Source organism: Pieris brassicae, chromosome 13 (assembly GCF_905147105.1).
Source record: "Pieris brassicae chromosome 13, ilPieBrab1.1, whole genome shotgun sequence".
NCBI lineage: Eukaryota > Metazoa > Arthropoda > Insecta > Lepidoptera > Pieridae > Pieris > Pieris brassicae.
The window spans coordinates 5,485,002-5,510,319 of NC_059677.1; the positions used below are offsets into that span (position 1 = coordinate 5,485,002).

The following is a 25,318-nucleotide window of genomic DNA, read 5'->3' on the forward strand; positions in this document are numbered from 1 at the left end:
ATTAATTGTAAACTTTATAAGCCAAGAATTAAAGGATGTCAACAGCATAAATGTTACTACAGTGAGTAAGGTCATGGCGAAGGTGCTCCTTACGGAGTAGGTGGTTGCATCAAAAAGCTAAGTAACAATTCGGTGGCAATGACTGATTATGATTCTCTTATGTCATATTTAAAAGAAAATTATAAAGGTATAGAAATTTACGGAATAGAAGATCCAACTGTGCGAGATATTGAAGAAATGATCGCCAAAAATAAAATGAATACTTATAAAGGGACATTTAAGATGCACCAACTTTCTTGGAATCGAAACAGACCAAATAGTTTACTTGTTAGGAGGCTTAATTGTGTATCTTGCATGCGAACTGCATTTCCATGTCCACATTTTCAAATTGGTCAGATAAAGGTTCCATTCGATGATAGGCGATCACATAGTCAGCTATAGCTGACTTAAGAAATATTTCTCCGAGAAGTGTAGACACAGCCAATACGTCTACAGTTACATAGGTCAAATCTGGTTACGCCCGAAGAATAAACAGTTTCTCAGGATCCCCGTTCACTTCCCTATAAGAGATCGAGGTTCCTATCAGACTCTGATGATTCAGATGTAATTTTCCCTCCACAACAGCCATTACGCACAGACGGCAGCGATGACGATTATACAGCAGGCTAAAATAAAAAAATTCCTTCAGTTCTTTGACAGCGAAGATGACGAACCTATATTCTAGCGTACTTACTACAAGCATACAACTATAAGCGACGACGTTTGTAACACGCTAGAGCATAGTTTCGTCATCTTTTGATTTTATGATCTCTATTTTATTTATTAATTAGGAGCTGAGCTCACTTCGATTGATAGAAATATTTAATTACGAGTCCACCGAAAAGAAATCTCTTCTGTGGACATAAAATAATATTTTAAACTAGAGGGTTTTTTTTATTATGTTGTTTTTAATGTGAAGTAGTATAATACAACTAGATTGTTCAATTCTAAGAAATACATCCTTTTTTAGTTTAGTTTTATTTAGCCAAAATACACATTTTATCTTTTCTGTGGATGATGTAGTCTTTTCTGTGGACAGTTAATAATTAAAATATCTAGTTATCAGTACAAATTAAGATCTCTGATACTATTTTACCATGACAATTTATTTTTTCTTAATAAATGCTGTTTAAAAAAAAACATACTGGATTTGTTTATGATCCATTTAGCTTGTAAACAGCACTAAAGGATTTTTTAATTTGATTATTAATAGAATACTTTGTTCGGTTCAAGTTTAAGAAAATGGTAATAAGTGTTAAATATAGAACAGTTTTAATGATCTATAACGAAAGCTTATTATATTGTTTAGAGTTTTTTGTTTTACGAAATTGCACTTCGCGACCACCCGAATAGGATATCGTGTTTCGGTTCGATTCCCGGAATTATAAATATAAAACGTGTCGATAAGTTTTATATAAGCTTCGTTAAGCAGTTAAAAAAGGATTAATCTTACGGTGTAAAGGTAACCTAAAGTTTTTTTATAGAGTAGGGCATCGGGCAGGAGGCTCAGCTGATGTTAAGTGATACTAACGCTCATCTAACTAAAAACCGATTTGGTCGATTTTAACATAAAGAATTATAATCATGATCTATATCCACAGAGGTTATGAATATTCATAAATAAATGCATTTAATTTAAATTTTTGTAAAAGTCTTGTATTGCAAAATATTGTTAAATGGTAGGTCGTGACAGTTTGAATACTTCAAAGGATTATCCCTTTGTCAATTGTCAGTCGTTTTATATGGATTTGAAAATCATTTAAATGTAATCCGCATGATACTAATATCATAATAATGTAATGTTTTTAATATACTAAGATTGTTATCTATCTGTGCGTATTGTCCCTTGGCGTTGCGTAGAAATGGGTCACCCGCCACCGCATTTACCACGGAAAGAGTTCAGAGGAGTTGTTCGGAACCAGCGGAGTTTTATCATCCGAGATTAGATAAAATTTCACACTTATCTCAGCGTCCGTCGTTCCACAGCTGATTTAAGCCACGCAAAAAGCTGCCAACCAAAGTATTTTCGAAACAATTCGACTTTCATTTGAGAAAAGATTGTATCGACTTAAAAATGTTTGCAATGCATTTCTGGTAGTGTAAGTGCCCATGGGTATTACTCAAGAGGTCTGCTTCCGTATGCCTCTTAAATATTCATAAATAATATAACCCGTTAATTTTCTTCATAACAAATTTTAACTTCTTCTTTATCGGCTTTCGAAAAAAATGTACGGTAACATTTTTCGGTTACGCGCCAACTTATTCTTGTCTGTGGTAGGCACAGTAGATTTGAAGAGATTCGAAGCCATTAATAACAAAAATATATAATAACGATAACAATGCTAGTAATATTCCATTACAATTACAATTCTGTAATAATCTTAGTAGTAATAAGGTACAATGAAATATTGTATTGAAGTATTCATGTCTATGATAATAAAAGCTAATTTAACTTTATTTAACCTATTTCTATAAAATTGCATATAGTAGATCATTTTCGAAAAATAAGGTCATAAAGAAGTTCTTACGTGTGTACACTAGTACACGCACACGTTTTTTCTTGTATTCCTAATATCCTTACTTCTTTTATCACCATTGAGACCTCCTTCAGCTATTTCCAAATATCTTTGTCCATGGAATCCTCTCTCTATTTGCATATAGCTGAGGCTTGTATTTCTTCTATCCACCTTTTTCTGGGGCACTCTCTTCTCCTTTCCCTTGTCTTTGAAGTCCACTAAAATCAAAAAGTCCCCAGTAAAAACGGTTTTTTTAACGGATTTTTCTCTACAGTTACTCCTGTTGACTGTTTGGGTCTTAGGGAAACCGGTTTCCTCACAGTGTTTTCCTTCACTGTTCGAATGTAAGATGGACACATACAAAGTCCATTGGTGCACAGGTGGGGTCGAACCTACGACCTCAGGGATGAGAGTCTCACGCTAAAGCCACAAGGCCAACACTGCTATATTCATTCAATGCTTAGAATAATAAACTATAAGTTCGAGGGCGAAACCTGTTTTAAATGTCATATAAAGCTTTATCTATCATTGAACAAGCTATTGATCAATAAACCGTGGTATTTGCGTACCTATAGACTTATGTGGGTAACATTTCAAGTAAATGTTATATTAACTGGAAATTTCAGTATATAATAATAATAAGACCTAATCTTGTAAATATATCAAAGGTTGACTAAAACCTGCACAGCATACAGCCGAAGACCCTCCAGCGAAAAGGCACTCACGTCTCATAAAAATATTATATTCATAATTATAAGTCTATGTCAAACTCAAAATAACTATATTCATATAGGTAAGCAAGCACACTTATGAACGTCAACAAAGAAGATGATAAATTGATTCTAATTTTAAATTTTCTACCAGTTCAAGTCAAGGGCGTAGAGCGGGCAAGAAGAACTGGCAAGAAACTCTCCGCCACTCTTTTTAATCGCAAACTTTTGATTATACAATTTGTTGGAACTGGAGCAAATCAATCCCTAGGATCATTAAAAAGCTTTATTGATTAAATGAATTTATTAAGTGACAGTTCTCTAATTTCGCTTGGGAGTTTGTTGTAAAAACCAATACAATTTCCATATAAGGAGTGGTTTGTCTTCTGGAGCCTGGTTGGTACGTTCTCGCATTAGTTCTATTTCGCGTATATTATACTGGTGAAAGTCACCATTTGTTTTAAAATCGTTAATATTTATTTGTACATACAACCAGGCTTCAAGAATATATTGACCAGATAGTGTCATAATATTTATTTTCAAATTTAATGACGTGGAATAAGTGATACTTGTATTTTATGTTTCATAATAAACATATTTTCATCATTCATTTCATATTTCATCAAGTATTCTATTTGATGAGCTTAAATATGCTGTCATATCTAAGTTAAATTTTATTATAGGGTAATAAAAAAATACTTCCACCACTGAAGTATTCCCGAACCAATTCGACTTAGGGTCCTTCAAGAAAAGAGCGTACAAATTCTTAAAAGGCCGGCAACGCACTCGCGAGCCCTCTGGCATTGAGAGTGTCCATGGGCGGCGGTATCACTTAACATCAGGTGAGCCTCCTACCCGTTTGCCCCCTATTTTATATAAAAAAACTTTAATAACAACTAGCTGGTGCCCGCGTCGTACGCGCAGGATTAGTATTTCGAATAGCTTTAATTAGCGTGATTTAAAAACTGCTAAAGATATTGACTATTTTAACATTACATATGTGTAACTCTAGCGGCTTCGGCAGCGCACGCCAGATTAGCCACGCACATCACTCACAGATGGTAGATTTTCTCCAACTAAATTGATAAAAAATAAATCAATGGCACTACAACCATTTTAGGTCTTGGCCTCAGATTTCTGTATCTGCTTCATGATCATTTGTTAAATAAGCAAGTAGGTGATTTTTGGGTCTAAGGCAAGCCGGTTTCCTCACGATGTTTTCCTTCACCGTTCGAGCTAATGTTAAATGCGCACATAGAAAATAAATCCATTGGTGCGCAGCCGGGGATCGAACCCACGACCTCAGGCATGAGAGACGCACGATAAAGCCACTAGGCCAACACTGCTCTACCTACTTACTTGATATATTGGACAATTCACACAATATATTTATAAATTGTAGCCTATGTGTCATTCTGATGTATAAGCTATAGTACTGTAAAGTTTCATTACAATCCATTCAGTAGTTAATGAGTAATAAACATCCATCCATACTTACCAGCTTTCGCGTTTATAATATTAGTAGGATGGTTAAAACGTGTTTCTCTCAAGCTTGAGTCACGCTTCAACAACAGATCTCTAATTCTATTGAAAGTGTACTCAGATCCAAAAATCGAGACTGATAATTACTAAAATATTTAAAGACACACACTTACCAAAAGTTGTACCTAAAGTTGAACATTTTAATCCTCCTAAATCCTCTAAAATTATTAAAATAGATGTATTCTAAAAAAATTATCAAGTAAAAGAATGGTCAATCAACTGCGTAGATTAATAAAAGTAGCTTTTAATATTAACTAAAAGTGATTAGAATTTGGAATGTGGTTATTGATTCAATTACAAAAGAGGTCGTGAACTTATGTGTACTGGCTGAATAAAACATCGATTAAAAAAATTTTGTAAAAAGAAAACGCGCGGAACGCATTTTGTCTTTGGTGTTTATAAATTCGGATTAAATTACACTTAAAAAATTTGTAAATGAGTTTGATGGATTCAGAAAAAGTCAAATACTATCCGTTAGTATGTGTATGAATATTATGTTTTGTATAAATAAACCTTATTCTACATATATTGCATTTAGTTATAATACAAAATGTGTCCGTATCGAGACTACTTTTAATTCCTCGTTCTAAAGCTATTCCTTTAGAAATAGCGGTTCACTTGGCAAACAATCTACGATTTAATAAAGTCATCAACAAGTTTTAAATCAGTTGTACATCAGTTTAATTAATACAGAACACAAAAGCCGGAAGGTATGGGCGTTACAGTAACGGTTCCTGACACAGATAAATAGAACCATTTTCTTGTTTATGGTATCATATGACGAATAAATAGCTTGGCTTAAAGGTCTCGTTACCAGGCCATAAAATTATTAAAAAAAAAAAAAAAAAAAAGAATAAATAGAGAAGGCTTTGTCTACAAATTATTGAAGAATTGGAAACTTTCAACTTCACATTGCAAGTTCAAAATAGATGTTGTTCATGAATACCAAATTTGCTAAATTTTTGACATGTATCATCCACAGATTGACGGACGATAACATAGCATGTCTGTATAATGTATTGTAATTGTATATTTACATTATCATTGCATTACGTTACTAATATAACCTCAATGTTTGACATTTCCACAAAAGAAATAGAAATTATTATACGTCTAATTCTAACACTGTCTTGAAGTTTAATTATTCGGCGATTGTTTGTATTTGCAAAATTTATGAATAAGAATTAACACGACAAAGGGATAAATGCGACGCCATCTTGTCTGAGCGTTTTGGCGGGTTTTTGAAATTATGTGTAAATATACTTATCAGAATTAAAAATAACAATTTATGCAGGTTCTCTTATCATCAATAAATGATTAGAAATGATGTTGAAGGCTTATTAATTAACTTAGGGGTTCGAAACACAACACAACTTGGTTAAGAGCCGAACAACCATTGCTATTTTTTGTAGTTGTGTCAAACATTGAGGTTATATTAGGTTGGGGAAAAAGTATTTTCACATTATGTATGTATGTATGAACTTGTTATAAAATCTCTTTGGCTATTCCATTTGTATCTGGCTGATTTGGTATCATGAAAAGTTTAAATTTTAAAGAAGATAATTTCAAATTCAAATTAGGAATATGTGGGATTTTTATTTATTTTTCATACTGTACAACTTCTAACGCGTGTATAAATACACACGCATGATTTTTTTAATTTAATTTAAAAAAAATTGCCGCTTTACGCTCCAGTCTGCTCTGCCTGCTGGTAAATCCGCCACTGAATAAAAATATACTCACTTTATCCGATTAAAATATAGAGTCTTGTAAATTAATAAATCCAAGACGAGAACAGGTTAACTATAAGCTTATCTTAAATCGTTGCCTCTAGCCATTGGCGTAGTTTTCCTATCTAGGTATTATCAGTATTTTGTATAATTATGGATTGAATGCAGTGATAATAATAATAAAGCCACTTTCAATCCATACTGTTAAATTACTTATAAAATTCAAATCCATGTGAGTACATGTATCAAACATCTTAAAAATATGATTTTGGCTTCATTGGTTATCTATATAAATAAGAAATCAGCAAAATATGTTTCTAAACGCAAAGGACGAGTTTGGGTTGGGTTAGGTTGGACCTACTCCAGTTTTTATTTATTCTTTAAACTCTGATGAAGGTTTTTATGCAAAGAAAAATTGTAGGGAAGAAATTTTAAAAAAATGTCTTCTTTTTCACTAATTGTGAATGCTAACAGTCTCGATGGGCTATAATAGAAAATGTTCCAGATGTATGTATTGAAAAGGTAGGCCAGGGAATATCATATAAGGGCGAAACGAAGTTTCTAAAAACAGAAGCAAATAGCGCAATAACCAAGTAAATGATTCTCCTCTTGTGTGTGTTTTCTGGTATCAAAATAAATCAAAGGCGCTAGCTAGCAAAGGCTTTTAATGTCTGGGATCTGCCTCAGATTCTGTATCTCTTTCATGATCATTTGTTAGTCGAATAGGCGACGCACGCCGTCGACTTTTTGGGTCGAAGGCAAGCCCGGTTTGCTCATGATGTTTTCCTTCACCGTTCGAGCTAATATTAAATACGCACATAGAAAGAAAATCTATTGGTGCACATCCGGGATCGAACCTACGACCTCAGGGATGAGAGTCGCATGCTGAAGCCACTAGGCCAACACTGCTCTACACTGTTTTCTGGTATTATGAATCTAAATAGGTGAACCAAGGTCAGGAATGACAGTCGGCCCCCTACATCGGGGCCGTGTTCATAGGTTTTAAAGAATTGATCAAAACCTTATTTAAAAATTGCCAGAGTTTACCCAAGTGGGGACATCCAGCGAAGAAATCCAGCCTAATCTGTCCTGGGCTCTCTTCATATCGGTTCCTCCTCCTCTCCTCTCCTCTCTTCGGTTCCAGGTCTGTTTTGTGCTCGCGAAATGTGACTTGGACCCGGAGCGTATGGCCCGCCCATTTCCACTTACGGCGTTTCATAGACCTGTCAATTGGCACCTCATTGCAAAGATCCCATAGGTGTCGATTAGAGATTCTCTCGGGCCAACATATTCCAAGGATTTGACGAATGCAGCGTTCACGACGACCTGGAGTTGATTCTGTTGGTCTTTGTAACTTTCCACGTTATGCAACCATACGTTGTATTGCAACACGGTGCTTATATTTGCAAACGTTAAATGCTGTGTGTAAGAAAAACGAAACTGTCAGAAATAAAAGCAGTTCATTTTAAGCCTGATGAAAGAGAATAGAGAATAATCTTAGTGAATCAATATAAGTCCGCTTCATGCTCTATTACGGAACTTCACTGTTAAACGTGTATTGTTAATTCCATACATGTTGATAAGTGAGATAAGTTCCATGCAATCTTTATTTTGGAGACTTATTGCGGCACAAAGCAACACGCAAGCAATCGTACGATTCGCATCCAATATATTCATTATTCGCGGATGCTTGTCGGGCCCTTGCGTCTTCTTCAATAGGTACAATACAGAGTCCCCTCCTGCTATATTGCGGGCTACTTCTTTTCTGTTGACCTTCATAAGCGATCTCTTCCAGACAACGGAAGAGATCGCTCGAAAGCGATAAGGCCGCCAGTTGCCCTCCTTTTTATTTAATTATGTTCATATTTTATTTTTGAAAAATATTTATAAATGTGTGTAGGGAATCAGATAGGCACTTAACAATGCTTATTTAAAATCGATCACCCCACTTCTGAATATCTCAAGTTCTAAACAAGTCGTGTTTAGTCTGTTATATTTGCGATGAATTCTATTGAGAAGCCCCTGAACTGCTAGGTTGGGTTGTGCAGACGAAATTTGGAAAATTCTGCCGACATGAACCATTTCTAATTAAAAAGTGACGACAACGTTAATGCTCTAGGAGGTTACCGTTCTGTATTTGACCTGCAATTCGCATAAGAATGTAACACCGGCTAGAGAATCTCTGATCGCACAGTGATATCATTTTAATGAACGAAAATAGTTAAGTTACGATTAATGTTCAGTAATAAGGCTGTAACGTGCGGTCGGCGCGCGTTCAGAGAAAGCGAACAATGGCTTAGATCGACTAGATACCTTTGACCTTTGATCTTGTACCGTAAGGTACTTGAATACATTTATTTATCTTTCAAAAGGATTTCAAACTGGATATATTCAAAAAGTGTCAGTTAGAACTTTTTGACATTTAAACCTCTTTGGTTATCTTCGAAGACAGCGCTGCACAGAGTAGAAATGTTTCTACATTATCTATGTCAATTGTTTTACATAATATCCAGCTTAGAAAAGAAGTTCCGTATTATTGCAGCCTTCACTCTTCAGTGCTCTTCAGAAAAAGGATTTTAGCGTTCAACATGTGTTTACTGGATTTTTAAAGATATAAAGTCTGTGAGGTTGTAGTGGATTTCTGTTTCGATTTTAAAAATTCTAAAACCACATTATTTGTGAGTCATAGCCAGGAAATATAATACTATTACCTGTTACAGATAACATTCTCAAAATTAGCCACAAGGCCCACAGGCTGGCTTTGACTGGTCTAGTCCCTTTAAATTGGAGAAACAGTACAAGAGTGCAATGTATTGAATTAATAAATTTTAATTATGTCAATTTACTAATGGTACAGTACTACGTCAACCCCTTATCTTCGGGTACACTGTTATAAGAGTGGCGCTGGACAGAAACCGATGGAAACAGATTGCCTGCTTTAGATGTTTCCTTGCCACGACTCTCAGACATGATCTACGGTCTGAAGGGAGAAATATAAAGCTTTATAAACCTTACCACAGACTCGGAAGGGCAGACAAAATAGACTACACTACTACACAAGGATTTATCTCTATCTAAGATCTGAGAATATTTTTAACTCTAAACATGAGCGCACAATCTGATAAACAATTATTACTTTCTGGAATAAAGAAGTGAATGCCTCGTTTACATAAACGATAGTTCATGTAACCTTAAATATCACACAAATAAAAAGTTTTGACAATATTCTTAACACATAATAATAATAATTACAATTGGATAATTAAAAAAACACTAGAATCTCTGCCGTTCTTAATATAATAATAAGCTTTTTTTCCAAAACTTAATTTTGAACATTTAATTTGAAACTTTTAACAGTAGGTCAAAAACCATGTAAAACGTAACATAACCATTATTTGCTTGCGTTGTAAGTTCTGGTTTGTCCACCATTGGCCTTCTCCATCCACATCCTGTCGTGTGCCAGGCGCGGCCAGGTGACTTTCCGACACCTTCACATTTTTCATTCGAATATTATTTTTATTTTGTTCTTCGATATACTTAAATTATTCAGTGCGTTGAACTGAAAAATATTCTATAGCGATTCTTGTTCTTCTGGGCTTGATTTCGCTTTGGTGGTATATACTTGAATTATGTTAATCGTATAATTGTCAAAGGATATTTCATTTTTGCTACGGCCATTCTTAGAATTCGAAAACGATTATTTAAAAAATTATTTAAGCTGTTTCACATATGATATGGAATATTTAAAAATAGCATAGTGGGGTATGGTACTCACTAATAAATCTATAAGATAATTTAGGTTCACACGTTTGTAGGATGCCGGGTCTGCCCTGCAGCTGATAAAAATCTCCATCGCTCATATCAGCCATTGAGGCAATGTTACTATCTGATTCTTGTAAATACCATATCTTTAAAAAAATGTTTTCCATAGGCGTTTAAATAATTTTAAATTGTTTTTAAATATATCCGTATGAATGTAGGTGAGCTACGGGTTTTAGAATACTATTTTCATTCCAAACAATCTCTCTACTTATTTACTCAGTATAATGAGGACATAACTTTTTTTCTATAAGACATTTTGGAGTAAGTACGGCCCCTCGACACAAAAACACAATAGAAGAGGTGAATGACTGAGCTGCGTCGACCACATCATTACAATGTCTTAGATATCTTTTTTACATAAAATCATTTATTAAAGTAGACAGATATTGCGACACCTATTTTATGACACTATGGAATTATAAGTTTTCTTATCTATGCTTTTTAATAATATTTATTTTTACATTTGGCCATAGTAAAGTTGTAAATAAACAAATATTGTATTGTCTTTTGTTAACATAGCTTTTACAGATTTATAATTATTTACATAATACATAGCATCAATCCGTTTAAAAAGTGTTTTCTTAATGTGTAAAAGCTATGTTAACAAAAGACAATACAATATTTATTTATTTACAACTTTACTATGGACAAATTTTAACTAATTGTATTATAAAACTATTCAAAATCTCTTATAACTCATAATAACTTTATTCATAACAAACAGTATTTACAATTTTATTAACATACATAGTATATTAATTAATAAAAAGAAAATTAAAGAGATACTTATTCGTAGAGGAAAGCACCAGTTCTGCGGTCACCGGTACTGTTCAGTGATTTTTATAAAGTTACCCGAAACTCTTATGCAACCCATAAATCTTTTCTAAGTATTTTTTTAAATCACAATACCATACGCTTTACAAAACTATTAACCTGCGGGAGTAAGAAGAGAATGGGAACGTGTTGACGCTGGACTGTGCGAGTCGCATACATGGAAATCAAGCACCGTCTTTTGCGATTTTTTTTATATACAATGGTTATAAGCGATAATTGCAATGGAATATCCTGTACACAGGGTTTAAGCGCACGACTTCGGAATACTTAAACACCCTTAGCGTGCCCAATCAAAGAAAACTCATATAGAATAACTTTTGTGTAACAATATTTTTTGTGTGGAAAATGTGACGCCCTAGGGATTATTTATCTTCATCATAATTTAGTTATTTGCATTGTTTTTGAAGTGAAACTTCTTTATCGGCGTTGGAAAAAAATTACCGTCACATTTTTCCGTTACGTGCCATCTTTTTCTTGTCCCTACCACGCATGATTCGAAGCCATTAATAATAAAAATATATTAACGATAACAATGATAGTAATAATTCTATTACAATCAGTGAATTTCTGTAATAATCTTAGTAGTAATAAGGTAAATTGAAATAATTGTAATATTTGTATTCATGTCTATGATAATAAAAGCCTTTTGTTAAACTTTATCTAATTTAACTTTATTTAACCAATTTCTGTAAAGTTGCATATAGTAGATCATTTTTCGAAAAATAAGGTCATAAAGAAGTTTCACTTCTTACGCGTGTTATAACACCACGCTTCTCCTTTATTTTAGTATACTATTTTTCTTACTTCTGGATACACGGTCTTTACATATAATTATCAAATGTATACAAAATATTGTAAAATTATTTTAAAAGAGTAGGTAAGTATGGAGTTAGTTTCAAAAGTGAGTTTTTAACAGGCCTAATTTAAATAAATGATTTGACTTTTAACTAAATTTATTACTCAATAAATTAATCGACTTATACATGAAAAAAAAATAGTTCTGGGCGAACGTTTTCTGTTTCGTGATCATTTATTCTTAATAGGCAAGTAGATGAATGAAAACTTTCGGCCTGAAAAGTACATCAGTTTTATTATTGTTAATAAGCTGAATTTAGAGATACTATCCGACCTATTTTTAAGAGTCCAAATTACACGGGGTTTGAACCTTAAACTTCAGGGATCTCTCTCAACCGTCCCACGCTGAAGCAACTAGTGTAAGGCTGAATTTAGTCTCACGCTCACCGTCAGCGCTCATACATCAGCGCTGAGGCTCAGCGTGGCTCGTTTCAGTATCGTACTGACCGCCTTACTGTACAGACGAAAATCAAAATGCGGAGTGTATTAGTTATTGCTGCTTTGTATTAGTTATTCGAACAATGTGTGTGTCCTCCCAGGCTTTGTTTCTTGCATCTTTATTTTTGTAGAGTGGATCGGATGCATCCCACAATTTCTTCCTCAGGCGTAACTCGTCGATAACTCAACCTGTATCCACTTCGCCATTTGCCATGACTGTACACGCTGACAACGTCCGCTCCGTTCGACACTTCAACGCTCACTGAAAGCACAGGCATGCGCGCTGATAGCTACGCGTCATTCAAAAACGCTTCCTACAAGTTCATATATCTTAACATCAGCGCCGGTACGACTAAATTCAGCCTAACACTGCTCTATATAGACAGTATAAAATTATAACAAGGTCGCAAGATTCCCATACTTGTTCTTAGTTTCAGCAGCCGCGGCCCAGGCAGCTGCTTTGTTAAGGCATCTGCTTCCATATACTCAGCGCATACTTTACTAGATACATCCTACGGAAACGAGAGGTATGAAAACTTAAGAACAATTCGACAGGGTGCTTCAAGAAAAGAGTGTGCTAATTTTTAAAAGGCCGGCACTTAACCTTCTGGCAATGTGAGTATCCATGGGCGACGGTATCACTTAGCATCAGCTGAGCCTCCTGCCCGTTTGCCTCCTATTACGACATTATATGACATAATAGTTAATATGTAGTATATTTGGAAAAATATATTATATTAATGATTATTTATTATAAGTAATATTAATTTGATAGCGTAATAATGTGTGGAGGACATATTTGAAGAGGCACTAAGACTTTATCTTTGTTTAGCAGTATAGATACCGGCGAACATCTTTAATGACGTTTGTGTCCCGCGCTGTGTACGATGCGCGAACTTTCCCCCACTCCCTTGTTTAACGCTCAAGAAGTTTGCCGGTAACTGCAACAATCTAGTTTCGTCTTTGAAACATTAAGTATAATTTGTCATTTGTTAGGTTAAATTACAGTTTTCTTTTTGTCTATTAGGGCCTGACCTCACCGAGAAGTAAGCCAACTAGGTCTTAGTGAGATGTATGCCGGCTAACTCACTTGGCGACTTTGCCAAGTAGGCAACCTAGCCAGAGTCGAAAGCTCCGCTTGCGGCCAGGTAGCCAACGTCGCCAGCACACCTTAGCACTTTTCATAGTCGTTTAGTATGTTTTTTACTTAGTTATCTTGAAAGAAATTGTAAGTAAGGCTACAGCTCTAATGATTATTAATATTTTACATTTAAAATACTTTTATAATATAATAATTATTAATTTATTTTGACTTGTGTCGAGAGAGAACTGAATGCATCGACGACGCAGGGACGCCATGGTATCTTGGTTATAGATTAGAGAACTGGCACTAAATGTAAAATTAGAATCATTTCATGTAAATTTCTTTTTTTGACGTTCATTATGTTATCTGTATGAATAATTTTTTTTTAAATTTATAAATGTTATCTGCTCTGTTTAAAATATGTATGTTATCTGTATTACTAATTAATAATTTTATTCAAGTCCAACATTACAAATATCTAAATATATTACATACAGTTCAAATTAACAATCGCTTTTTTAAAGTCGATTTAAAAGAGCTCTATTAAAGGCCGGCACAGGCCTTTTATGACTGTTCTATAGCCATCCTTTATTATATAAGAAGGATTTTTAAATAAAACAAAATAAATGCAAATATATAATTGACAATAATTCTACTTAAATTACACACTTGAAGAAACTTAGGCCCCGCTTAAAGCCGCTGTGTACATACATTCTTAAACTAATACAATCTTTCATTTGCAAAGTATATAAATATATTATTTTGAACAATTTTTTACATAAATTGACGCTGATAGGGCAGACATTTTTGCGTCCCTTAATACAAAAAGGTTATATGTTTACAAATTGAACTTTTCTGACTTTACCCATAGACAATATCTATGAATGGTTTGACAATTATATTTACACACTTCTATACTAATTAAGTCATGATGAACAAGAGAGTTTCACAGTAATTAAATATCAAATATTATTTGGAGCTGTGTTGGTCTAGTGGCTTCACATGTGGTTTAACATTCGCTCGAACGGTAAAGGCAAACATCGCGAAGTACACGGCTTGCCTTAGCGCAATACGACGGCGTGTATCAGGCGCAGAAGGCTGATCACCTACTCGCCTATTAGATTGACAAATCATGAGACGGATACAAAAATCTGAAGCCCAGATCTAAAAAGGTGGTAGCGCCACTGATTACTTTGATTTGGAGCAGCTTTGTGGTGGCTTGCGCGTGCGACTATCAACTTTAAAACATTCGAACCACGACTGGGAACTTTCCTGTTTAAGAAAGGCTGAAAGGGACAGCCATAGATCCAGATCTAATTGAGAAACAGATATCTGAGGCCACGGCCACTGGCTGTCTTTTATTTAAGACGTCATGGTATCCCAGAGATAAATAATATATGAATCAGTGGCGCTACAACCTCTTTAGATCGGGGCCTCTGTTTCAAATTTTTTTTTCTAGTATCCCAGAGATGGGAGATGAAAAAGAGTCAAAAAAAGATATGGGAAGACGATCTGCCGGGAGGATGGAGAAGATCAACTCGTGAAAGCAGACGAGTGAAAACAACAGGGGGAGGCCTATATCGGAAGACAACCTGAACCAACTGGCTGCTGATAACTAGTGTATTTTTTTAAATAATAAAGAGGAAAAACCTTCCATCAAGAAGGATCGGCACCAGGTCGGAATGCCTTCACGTACGATCACGTACGTGTCGTTAAAAAAGCTCTTTTATAAATATGACTTTATTAAAATGATCCTAATCCTTGGGATTGATTTGCTCCAGTTCAAACAATTTGTATGCCTTAAAACTTGGCGATTAAAAAGAGTGGCAGAGAGTTTCTTGCCAGTTCTTGCTCGCTCTACGCCCTTGACTTGCGAACTGGTAGTAAATGTAAATTAAGAATCAATTAAACATCTTTTCTATTTACGTTCATAATTGTACTTAGTTACCTATATGAATAAAGTTATTTTAAGTTTCAATTTGACTGTATAAAGAAAGAGAATTCCACTGCAAAGCCACGCCTGGAAGGCACCAACATGAGAGTGGCAGGCCACTAGGCCATCACTGCTCTTTAATAAAATAATTATATTTTTACAAAGTATTATTACCATTAAAAGAAATAGTTAAAAATATGACAACAAATTACTTATCTAAATTATAATATCTATGGGCCAAGTCCATCAACTCCCTTCGAAGTTGTTGGGCCTGTGAACGCAAATGCTGTTCCCTGGTCCGAATCACCTTGTATTGTTCTTCGCGTTCCTCCGTCCGTTGGGGGACCAGCCAACGGAGGTATAACTCTGGAGAAAACAATTCCAATTTTACTACCCGCAAAAAAATACTAAATAACTTTATTAAAATGGCAACACCACGCTATACCATAGACATCCTAGAGGTACCTGTCAATGTCAATCTGTCAGTTACGCGTTGGACAGATTATTTCGAGGGTAGAGGGCTCTTAGAAGTTGTCATGTGCTATCGCCGCCCATGGACACTCACATTGCCAGAAGGTTCGCCAGAGCGATGCCGACCTTTTAAGAATTGCCTTCTTGAAAGACCCTGAGTCGAATTACTTCAGGTAGCTGGTTCCAGGTAGCTGGTAAACTGAATTAAGAAACGCTCAATCGTGGATATTTCTTACCTTCCCATATGACGTAGCTCATGGGCGCAACTGATGGCCATATGACATTCGGAGTGGGGTCGTACAATGGGTTGATGTAGGCACAGAGCTCATCTGGCTGGTTCACAAATGACCACAAGCTGGTCGTCTGTCTGTAAACGCCTCGTGTTGATCGCTCTTGGTCGCTGTCACAGAGGAATGTACCTAAAATATAAATAGACATTTTCTTTTCTTTTCTGATTTGGGTTTCAAGTTTTTAGAGTGCCTAGCGAGACAGTTCAGTTTTAAAGTCCGAAGCCATTAATAAGAAATATATATAATAACGATTGCAAGTAACGCAGAAGTGTTGGTCTAATGGCTTCAGCGTGCGACTCTCATCCCTGAGGTCGTAGGTTCGATCCCCGGCTGTGCACCAATGGATTTTCTTTCTATGTACGCATTAAACATTAGCTCGAACGGTGAAGCAAAACATCGTGAGGAAACCGGCTTGCCTTAGACCCAAAAAGTGGACGGCGTGCGTCAGGCACAGAAGGCTGATCAACTACTTGCCTATTCAATTCACAAACGATCATGAAACAGATACAGACAACTGAGGCCCAGACCTAAAAGGTTGTAGCGCCATTGATTTATTTTTTTATATAATAACCATAACAATGATAGTAATAAATCTATTACAATTAATGAAATTCTGTAATAATCTTAGTAGTAATAAGGTTAAATTAAATAATTGTATTATTTGTATTCATGTTTATGATAATAAAAGCCTTTTGTTAAACTTTATTTAACCAATTTCTGTAAAGTTGCATATAGTAGATAATTTTTCGAAAAATAAGGTCGTAAAGAAGTTTCACTTCTTACGTACACACGTACACGCACACATTTTTTTAATTAGGATTTATTTTACAATTTTTGATGTGAAACATTTATAGACGCACGTAAAACAGATTTACACACTACTGCATATAGACTGTATATATATACCATTGTATATATATATCGTATATATTGTTACAATAATAATTATTGTAAAAATTAACAAACAAATTTATTGTGAAACATTCATTATTGATACTTATAATTTACGATTTTAGTAATATCTTGAAATAACTAGCTAAGATTCTTGAGTTTACTAATATATTGAAGCCAATTAAAATTTACTAATGTTATGTCCAATACTTTTGTAACATACTTCAGTTACCATCGACCAATTGTCACAGTTAAACCGTCCTCAGAGGCAACATCGAATATAACTATTACCGAAGTCACTGATTAAACGAATTAAGTAGTCACGATTTGAAATGAATTCGTAAAATTTTGTATTTAATGAAAATAAATGTTTATTCAATAAATAGTCATCGATATCTGGAAAAAAATCGTAATATTTTATTTTATCATTATGACATATTTAGTTCCTATCACAATATGTTCTTTTCTGCATATTACTTTTACAAAATAATGTCGATGTTTCACATCTGCCAGGCGTCCCGTGACGGCTCACATTTTTTTTATTTTTATAATTTTAACCTTTTTTAATTTTATAATTTTGGCCTTTTTTATGTTATAATTTTGGCCTTTTTTATTTTATAATTTTGGCCTTTTTTATTTTATAATTTTGGCCTTTTATGAGTATGGTAACTTGTTAAGACTTCCAAGCAATAGTGTTTATTAGTCTGAAGTTATTCTTAAGTCGCTTTAAATTAAGATTTTTTAATTTGTGTTATCAAGACTTATTGAATATTTATAACGTTAAATAATTAACGTTTTTATATTGTCTATTTTTAATTTTATTATTTATTATTATTATTAGTAGTTTTTTTTAATTATGCAACCTTTTTACGTTTTTAGTAGGTTAATAATTTGACGTGTTTCATTTTGGATTTTCTAACATGAATACATTCCGTAAATCTTGAGTTTTGGGTCACAGAATCAACAGAGTAAGTGTGGCATTGTGTGACAGGATAAGTAATGACACGTGAGGAGTGTTTAATGGCCATGATGAAAGGAATGAGAAGTAGGATATACAAGCCAATGGATGGTGAAGTCGTGTTAGGTAGGCCTTGTCATACCTAGACCAAATACAGGACGTACTCGAGAAGGACCAAATTAAAAGTAGCCATAACTGACTATGGGATGAAAGTGGATGAAGCGAGAGAGGTGAGGACGGTAAGGGAAGATCTGTGGTTTCTGTCTACCCCTTCGGGAATAATAATTATTATATTTTACCAACATTTAAAGATATAATTCGTTGTTCTGAGTATTTTAAATTAAATAAAAAAATCTGATTATTTCTTCTTGAAGACTAGTGGGAAAAATGTGATAAAAATACTCACCAAATTGACTTGCGTAAGAGTGTTCAAACAATGCGATGAGAAAGGATTGCCGATATTCGAAACTGCACGGGAACTGCTCCAGGAACTGCCTGACACAGTCCAGGAAGAGTGGAAACGTTGGCGCAGCCCTGGATTGGCTGGAGTAGGGACCACAACGTAAACGAGACCCGAATGGGTGACCAGCTTGGAGCCATTCACGTTCTATTAGCGCTTGCAAGCTGAAAATTATTTCCAATCTAATGAACTTTTAACAAAATATATGTGTCAGAAAGAGTCTGACAAATTGTGTTCACACTGTGAAAAAAAGAGACAGACAGACTAGTTAATTAACCATAACTGTTTTTCATTTTTACTAACAAATTGTGTTCACGCTGAGATGAAAAGAGACATATAGACTTTAGTTCATTAACCAAATCAGTTCGTCCCTTTCTAACAAATTGTGTTCACGCTGAGATGAAAAGAGACAGATAGACTTTAGTTCATTAACCAAATCAGTTCGTCCCTTTCTAACAAATTGTGTTCACGCTGAGATGAAGAGACAGATAGACTTTAGTGCATTAACCAACTCAGTTCGTCCCTTTCTAACAAATTGTGTTCACGCTGAGATGAAAAAAGACAGATAGACTTTAGTTCATTAACCAAATCAGTTCGTCCCTTTCTAACAAATTGTGTTCACGCTGAGATGAAAAGAGACAGATAGACTTTAGTTCATTAACCAAATCTTTTCGTCTCTTTCTATCAAATTGTGTTCACGCTGAGATGAAAAGAGACAGATAACCTTTAGTGCATTAACCAAATCAGTTCGTCCCTTTCTAACAAATTGTATTTACGCTGTGATGAAGACGGACTTAGACACTAGAAATTGAAAACGTCCAACATTTTTTTCGCATTCTGTTAGAATTCATTTAAAAAATGCATTGCCTCAAAATGTAAATGTTTTTTTTTAAAGCTGACAACACATAGACAATATAGAATCATAGGTAATAGCTCGAAATCATGGCAGCTGTTATTAGCAACCGACACATTCATTCATACAATGTTTTCTTTGTTTAAACAAATTGCTAAACTCGAGATAGTCTGGACTGATTTTGAAAAAACTTTGTTAATATATAATTTGATAAATTTATTTACTATACTATATCACTATAAGTAGTATACATAGACAATTGTTAGCTTTTGGTATTCACTGATAATATTTAACATACGATATTCATAGACTATTGTTATCTTATAGTGTTCATAGATTTTTTTTAGCTTATGGTAGTCATAGAAAATTATTATCTTATAGTATTCATAGACAATTTTCAACTTACCATAGACAATGTTTAGATAATGGTAGTCATAGACAATTGTAATCTTATAGTATTCATAGAAAATTTTTAGCTTATGGTAATCATAGAAAGTGTAAAAATAAACAGCCTTACCCTCTTATGGTCCTGCAATCTGGGTTTAAAATTATTTGAACCAAAGAACACACAAGAAGCGTAGCATCTTCACCTCGCGTTCCGTGTATTAACACTGGTTCACCTTTCTGTAAGAATATTAAATATTCCATCAAATGAGCATTTTAAAGGGCCGACAACGCACTCGCGAGCCATCTGACCTACTGTCCATGGTATCACTTTACAACAGGTGAGCCCTGCTCTATACAAAAAATATTAGGGCAGGTATTCTTCAGTATTCAACAATAATCTTAATACATACATGGTGTATATGTTGTGCTATTATACAGGCCGTGTGCAAAGAATTCCGCACCGATTCCGCCCATCCGGAAGATTCCAAACGCGACATCCATTTGTCACAGGATATCTCCTGATCCATACAGGCTGGAACATACACAATTTTGACTGAACCAGTGGATTTGTCATTTATCAGCGATAAATGGAAGAGATTGCTTGGTGGTAAACATGGCTTTAAAAGGCCATGTATTAAAATTATTTAAAAATCAAAATTAAAAATATAGATAACAGTCACAAAACACATAGACACAAAATGGTCACAGATTAGTAGAATTAATGATGACATAGCCTGCTAGTAAATAATACATGTACTAATCTTATTCAATGTTTATTAGTAATTTTAAGTAATTATTTGTATTCTTCAAAATTAATTAGTAAGTTAATAAGTAATTACTTGTATCCCTATTAGGTTGGGGTATGTATGTAATAAAATCTCTTTGGCTGGTTTTGGCATTATTAAAAGTTTACATTTTAAAGAAGATAATTCCAAATTCAAATTAGGCAAATGTGTGATTTTTTATTTATTTTTCGTACTGTCAAGATGAGTGAATCAAATAAAGAAACTCAATACATTTTAAAATTTACAAAATAGATAAAAATGCAACGCAAGTCTGCGCTGTTTATGGAACTAGTGCAGTGTCTGTGAGAGTAGCACAAATTTGGTTTAAGCGTTTTCAATCCTGAAATTTTGATGTCAAAGATACACGTCGCTTTGGTCGCCCTATTACGGATATAATGGATGCCATTTTTGAAAAAGTGGAGCAAGATCGGCATATCAGTACTTATGCAGTAGTTGAAGAACTGGGAAAAGACCACAAAACAGTTTTGGCGCATTTGAAAAAAGCTCGATATTTGGGTACCTCACGAGCTCACTGAAAGACACCTAATGATGATTATGAATGAATGAATGATGATGATTTGTGATTCTTTATTGCGACGTAATAACCGTACCATTTTTGAAGAAGCTGATAGCTGGTGATGAAAAGTGGATTATATACAAGAGCGTGCGAAAAATGTCGTGGTCAAAGCCCGGTCAATCTTTACAGACTGTGGCGTATCCCGGGATAACTCGCAACAAAGTGATGCTGAATATGTGGTGGGATTGGGCATTATTCATTATGAGCTGACCACCAGATAGGACCTTCGATTCTGACCTCGAAAAACTGATGAGATTAAAGCAAGAAGTTGAGAGAAAGCGGCCGGAATGAATCAACAGAAGGGGTGTGGTTTGTCATCATGATAACGGTAGATCTCACATATGTTAAGCCACTCAGCAGAAATTTTGAGAGCTTGGCAAGAAGGTGTTATTACATCCGCCGTATAGTCCTGACCTCAGATTTCAGATTTCCATCTGTTCCGGTTTCTCCAGAATTTTTTAGACAGGTTAACATCACGCGAGGACTGCCAAAATCAATTGTCGCGGTATTTTGATCAGAAACCCCAAAATTTCTATAGCACTGGGATCATGTCCATACCTACGAGATGGCAAAAAGATATCGAACAAAATGGTACCTACATACATTAGTTACACATAAAGAAACTATATTAAAAAATGTTGTGAACTTTTTTTTAAAAAAAATGCGAAGAAACTTTTTCCCCAACCTAATATTTAGGAATTTTCTAACTCACCCTCAATTAATTTAGAAAAACTTTCCAATAATTGTTGTTGGTTATCCACGTCGTCCATTGACCGATTGTAAATTCTCCATTGGGAGTAATTTGCCGCAGTCTCTGTTCCGCCACCTGAAGTCAACATATGTATGTCCATTTAAAAAACCCACGTGTGTTGATCATCTGTTTCATAATAGGCAAGGTGAACAGCCTTCTGTGACACATGTGGACTTTTTGGGACTATAGCCGGTTTCCTCATGTCTTCCTTCATCGTACGAGTGAGTGTTAAACGCGCAGATAAATTAAAAAATGTGTGCGTGTACGAGTGTACACACGTAATAAGTGAAACTTCTTTATGACCTTATTTTTCGAAAAATGATCTACTATATGCAACTTTACAGAAATTTGTTAAATAAATTTACCTTATTACTACTAAGATTATTCATTAATTGTAATAGAATTATTACTATCATTGTTATCTGTATTATATATTTTTGTTATGAAAGGCTTTGAATCTCTTCGAATCAACCATGGTAGGGCCAAGAAAAAGGTGGTGCGTAACGGGAAAAAGTGACGCGTAACCGAAAAACGTGACGGTAAATTTACGTCAAGTCAAGAGAATTTAATAAGCCCAGGTTTACTTGCTTTGCTGATTTCTCCAAAGCTTTCGACTCGGTGAGATGGCCGGTGTTGAGGAAGACCCTGCTAGATATGGGCACACCAAAACATCTTGTGCACCTATTAAGACGGCTTTATGAAGAAGGCACAGCTTCGGTTCCCACAGATGATTTCATATCAGGTGATTTCCATCCAAGTGCCAGGAGTACGCCAGGGGTACATAATATCACCGCTCTTATTCAACGTGTACACAGAGCTCATAATGCGCATCACCTTGGAAGACTGGACAGACGGTGTAACAATTGGTGGATACCGGATTGCGAACTTGCGTTACGCGGATGACCCCACACTGATTGCATCCAGTTCGCAACACTTGGATGAGCTTCTGTCAAGGATGGAACGAGTGAGCCATCAGTTTGGACTTAAGATAAATCGCAGCAAAACCAAGGTAATGATTGTTGGCCCTGCCAGAAATAATTCGCCTCAAGTGACTCAAATCGCGAAATGCAACGTGGTCCAATCTTATATTTATCTTGGGGCTCGGATTTCAAACAATGGCGGATGCATCGATGAGGTCAAACGACTTATGGGCATCACAAGAACGGCTATGGACAAGATGCAAAAAATATGGAGAAACAGGAATATAACATAAGCCGCGAAGACCAGGCTCGTGAAGACACTTACATTCCCCATATTTCTGTACGCGGCTGAAAAGGTTACACCTTTGGAGACGTGGAAAGACAGAAAATAGACGCTCTGCAAATGTGGTTTTGGAGTAGAATGCTTGGGGTTTTGTGGAGAGTTTCGTACAAACGTCTCGATACTTCAAGAACTCGGTATTAAGCAGCGTCTGTTTTCAACAGTACAATCACGCATCCTTACATTCTTCGGACACGTATCTCGGCGTGGTATGCAGTCCATAGAACGCCTTCCTTCACCACCCACAGAGTTAATATTAAAATTAACACTAGGAATATATATTATTATTACTTGGTATAAAACTCATAAAATCAATGGTTAAAAATTCATAAAATACCTTTATTTTGTTGTTGGGATATTAAGCTAGAGCTCCTTAAGTCATAGATAATCCCCTTCATGCCGACATTGACAACAGAATTCAAAAGCTGTTCATCGGGTTTGCATCTCCTGTGCTTTGGTCCATAGAGAGGCTGGCCAGCTCTTAATAACACTGCCTGTGATTTTAATATATTATTATTTATGTTAAACAAACAAGAAAAAAAGCATCCTACAAGCAAAGAGTGTACAAATTTTTAAAAGGCCGGCAACACACTGTCTTGTCTCTTAGAACTTAAGACTCTTAAGTGTACCAAAGCAACAAACCCCATTATTATGTCTGTAGGAGAGAACTGGAAACCGTCCACCTTGCCTGAAGCTTGCTGCAGCCAACAATGTTTCATCATCAATAACCTTCGGTACAACCACAGCTTGCGCATAACTTGGTGAAACCGTATAATGTTGATTTACACGAGAAATACGCCATTCTTCTGTTGCTAATACTTTTGTGAACTCTCCTTCAATGCTGAAAATATATTTTTAAAATATAGCCTAACTTATGATCACAGGGTTCACTCTTGTAACCATGGTTACTGTTTAGTTATTTTAAAAATAATATCCATTATTATTATCAATTTACAATTACATAAAAAGTTATGAAGCTTATATAAACTTTTAAGATTTTTTTAAAGCACCATAGCTTATTTACAATAATGATATAACTTTGATGTTATATACATAATTTCTCTTTTATAATCAGACTTTAAGCTGTTCAAATTCAAGGGTATATATACACTATAAGGGTTCAAGTGTCATCATCATCAATTGAAACTCTCACTTTACACATATATATAGAAACCCCATAAAAACTTTAAATATGATGCAATATATATTATATAAAATAAATGTCTTACCTATATAAAGTGTATCCATTTTCCATAACAGGATGCATGTGACGATAAAAAAATGGATAAAAAAGACTAGGGTCCTGTATACTAGATAAATTCTCCAAAGTTTGTGCAACCAGATTAAGTTCCATTGAGTTGCTAATATCTAACTGAAATATTCTAAGATCTTTACATTTTAAAAATAGTGATCCTCCTTGTACAACACCTCCACTTACTTTATTTTCTTTCTTTTCTATGCTATCTATGTTTTTGTGAAGAAGCTGAAAAATACAAACATATTGATGAAAATACTGTATTATAAGATTTTCGGGATACTTAAGTTTACTATTTAAGAAGTTCTTGAAAAAAAAATAGTAAGTTTTGTAAGGTAAGCATATAACCTTTGTAAATTGTGTAGTTTCAAGAGAAATATTAAGTTTAATTAGTATAAATGTAATTAAGGTTACCCATAGCTCTCGAACGCCTTCTTTCCTTGAACTTAAAATCAGGTGGTGTCCTGTTATACACACTGTTCCATCTACGTTATCATGATGTGGATATTTTAGTATAACTCCATCAAGCTTATTGATAAGGATAAGCTCGATAAATTCCATCGAAAAGCTATAAACTAACTTGTTATTCTAGACATCAACAGATTTATTAATTTTAACGTTTGGAGCCTTGTAGTTGCAGTTTAGTGCTTTTAAAGCAAGAGTTATTAAACTTTAAAGAAGTGACACACAAGGATTATTTTGGCCTGTTTCTTGATTGATGATTCGTCAATCGTCTCAGCCACCCTCCGACCGCCCCAATTTATTGTCAAATCGCAAGTGTCAGCTGTGACTGTCAGTTCTTACATTGATTTGCCAATTTCAATATTTTAAGAAAACGTTGTGAATTTGATCAAAAATTAAAAAAGTCGCACTGTTG

At 34.8% G+C, this 25,318-nt stretch overlaps 1 protein-coding gene across 1 annotated transcript; it reads right to left on the bottom strand.

The window, feature by feature from the left end:
• Nucleotides 1–14,031: 14,031 nt before the first annotated feature.
• On the bottom strand, nt 14,032–25,292 carry LOC123717916 (myotubularin-related protein 9). Its single transcript, XM_045674189.1, has 10 exons — nt 24,856–25,292; nt 24,416–24,669; nt 23,829–24,027; nt 23,524–23,680; nt 21,888–22,001; nt 20,224–20,345; nt 19,944–20,050; nt 18,520–18,737; nt 16,211–16,393; nt 14,032–15,869 (listed from the first exon to the last, which is right to left on the bottom strand). Exons 1-10 carry the CDS (start codon nt 25,000–25,002, stop codon nt 15,712–15,714), a joined length of 1,659 nt encoding a protein of 552 aa, XP_045530145.1. The 5' UTR covers nt 25,003–25,292; the 3' UTR covers nt 14,032–15,711.
• Between the last annotated feature and the right edge of the window lie 26 nt (nt 25,293–25,318).

Bases quoted from the DNA above. Each gene is read 5' to 3' on its own strand.
- LOC123717916 (XM_045674189.1), bottom strand. From the start codon at position 25,002: ATGGAATTTATCGAGCTTATCCTTATCAATAAGCTTGATGGAGTTATA. The intron at 20,346-21,887 runs GTGAGTTAGAAA...TGTATGTTCCAG, and splicing joins TTTTTCTAAATTAATTGAGG to CCTGTATGGATCAGGAGATA. The intron at 20,051-20,223 runs GTATGTATTAAG...ATATTCTTACAG, and splicing joins TAGCACAACATATACACCAT to AAAGGTGAACCAGTGTTAAT.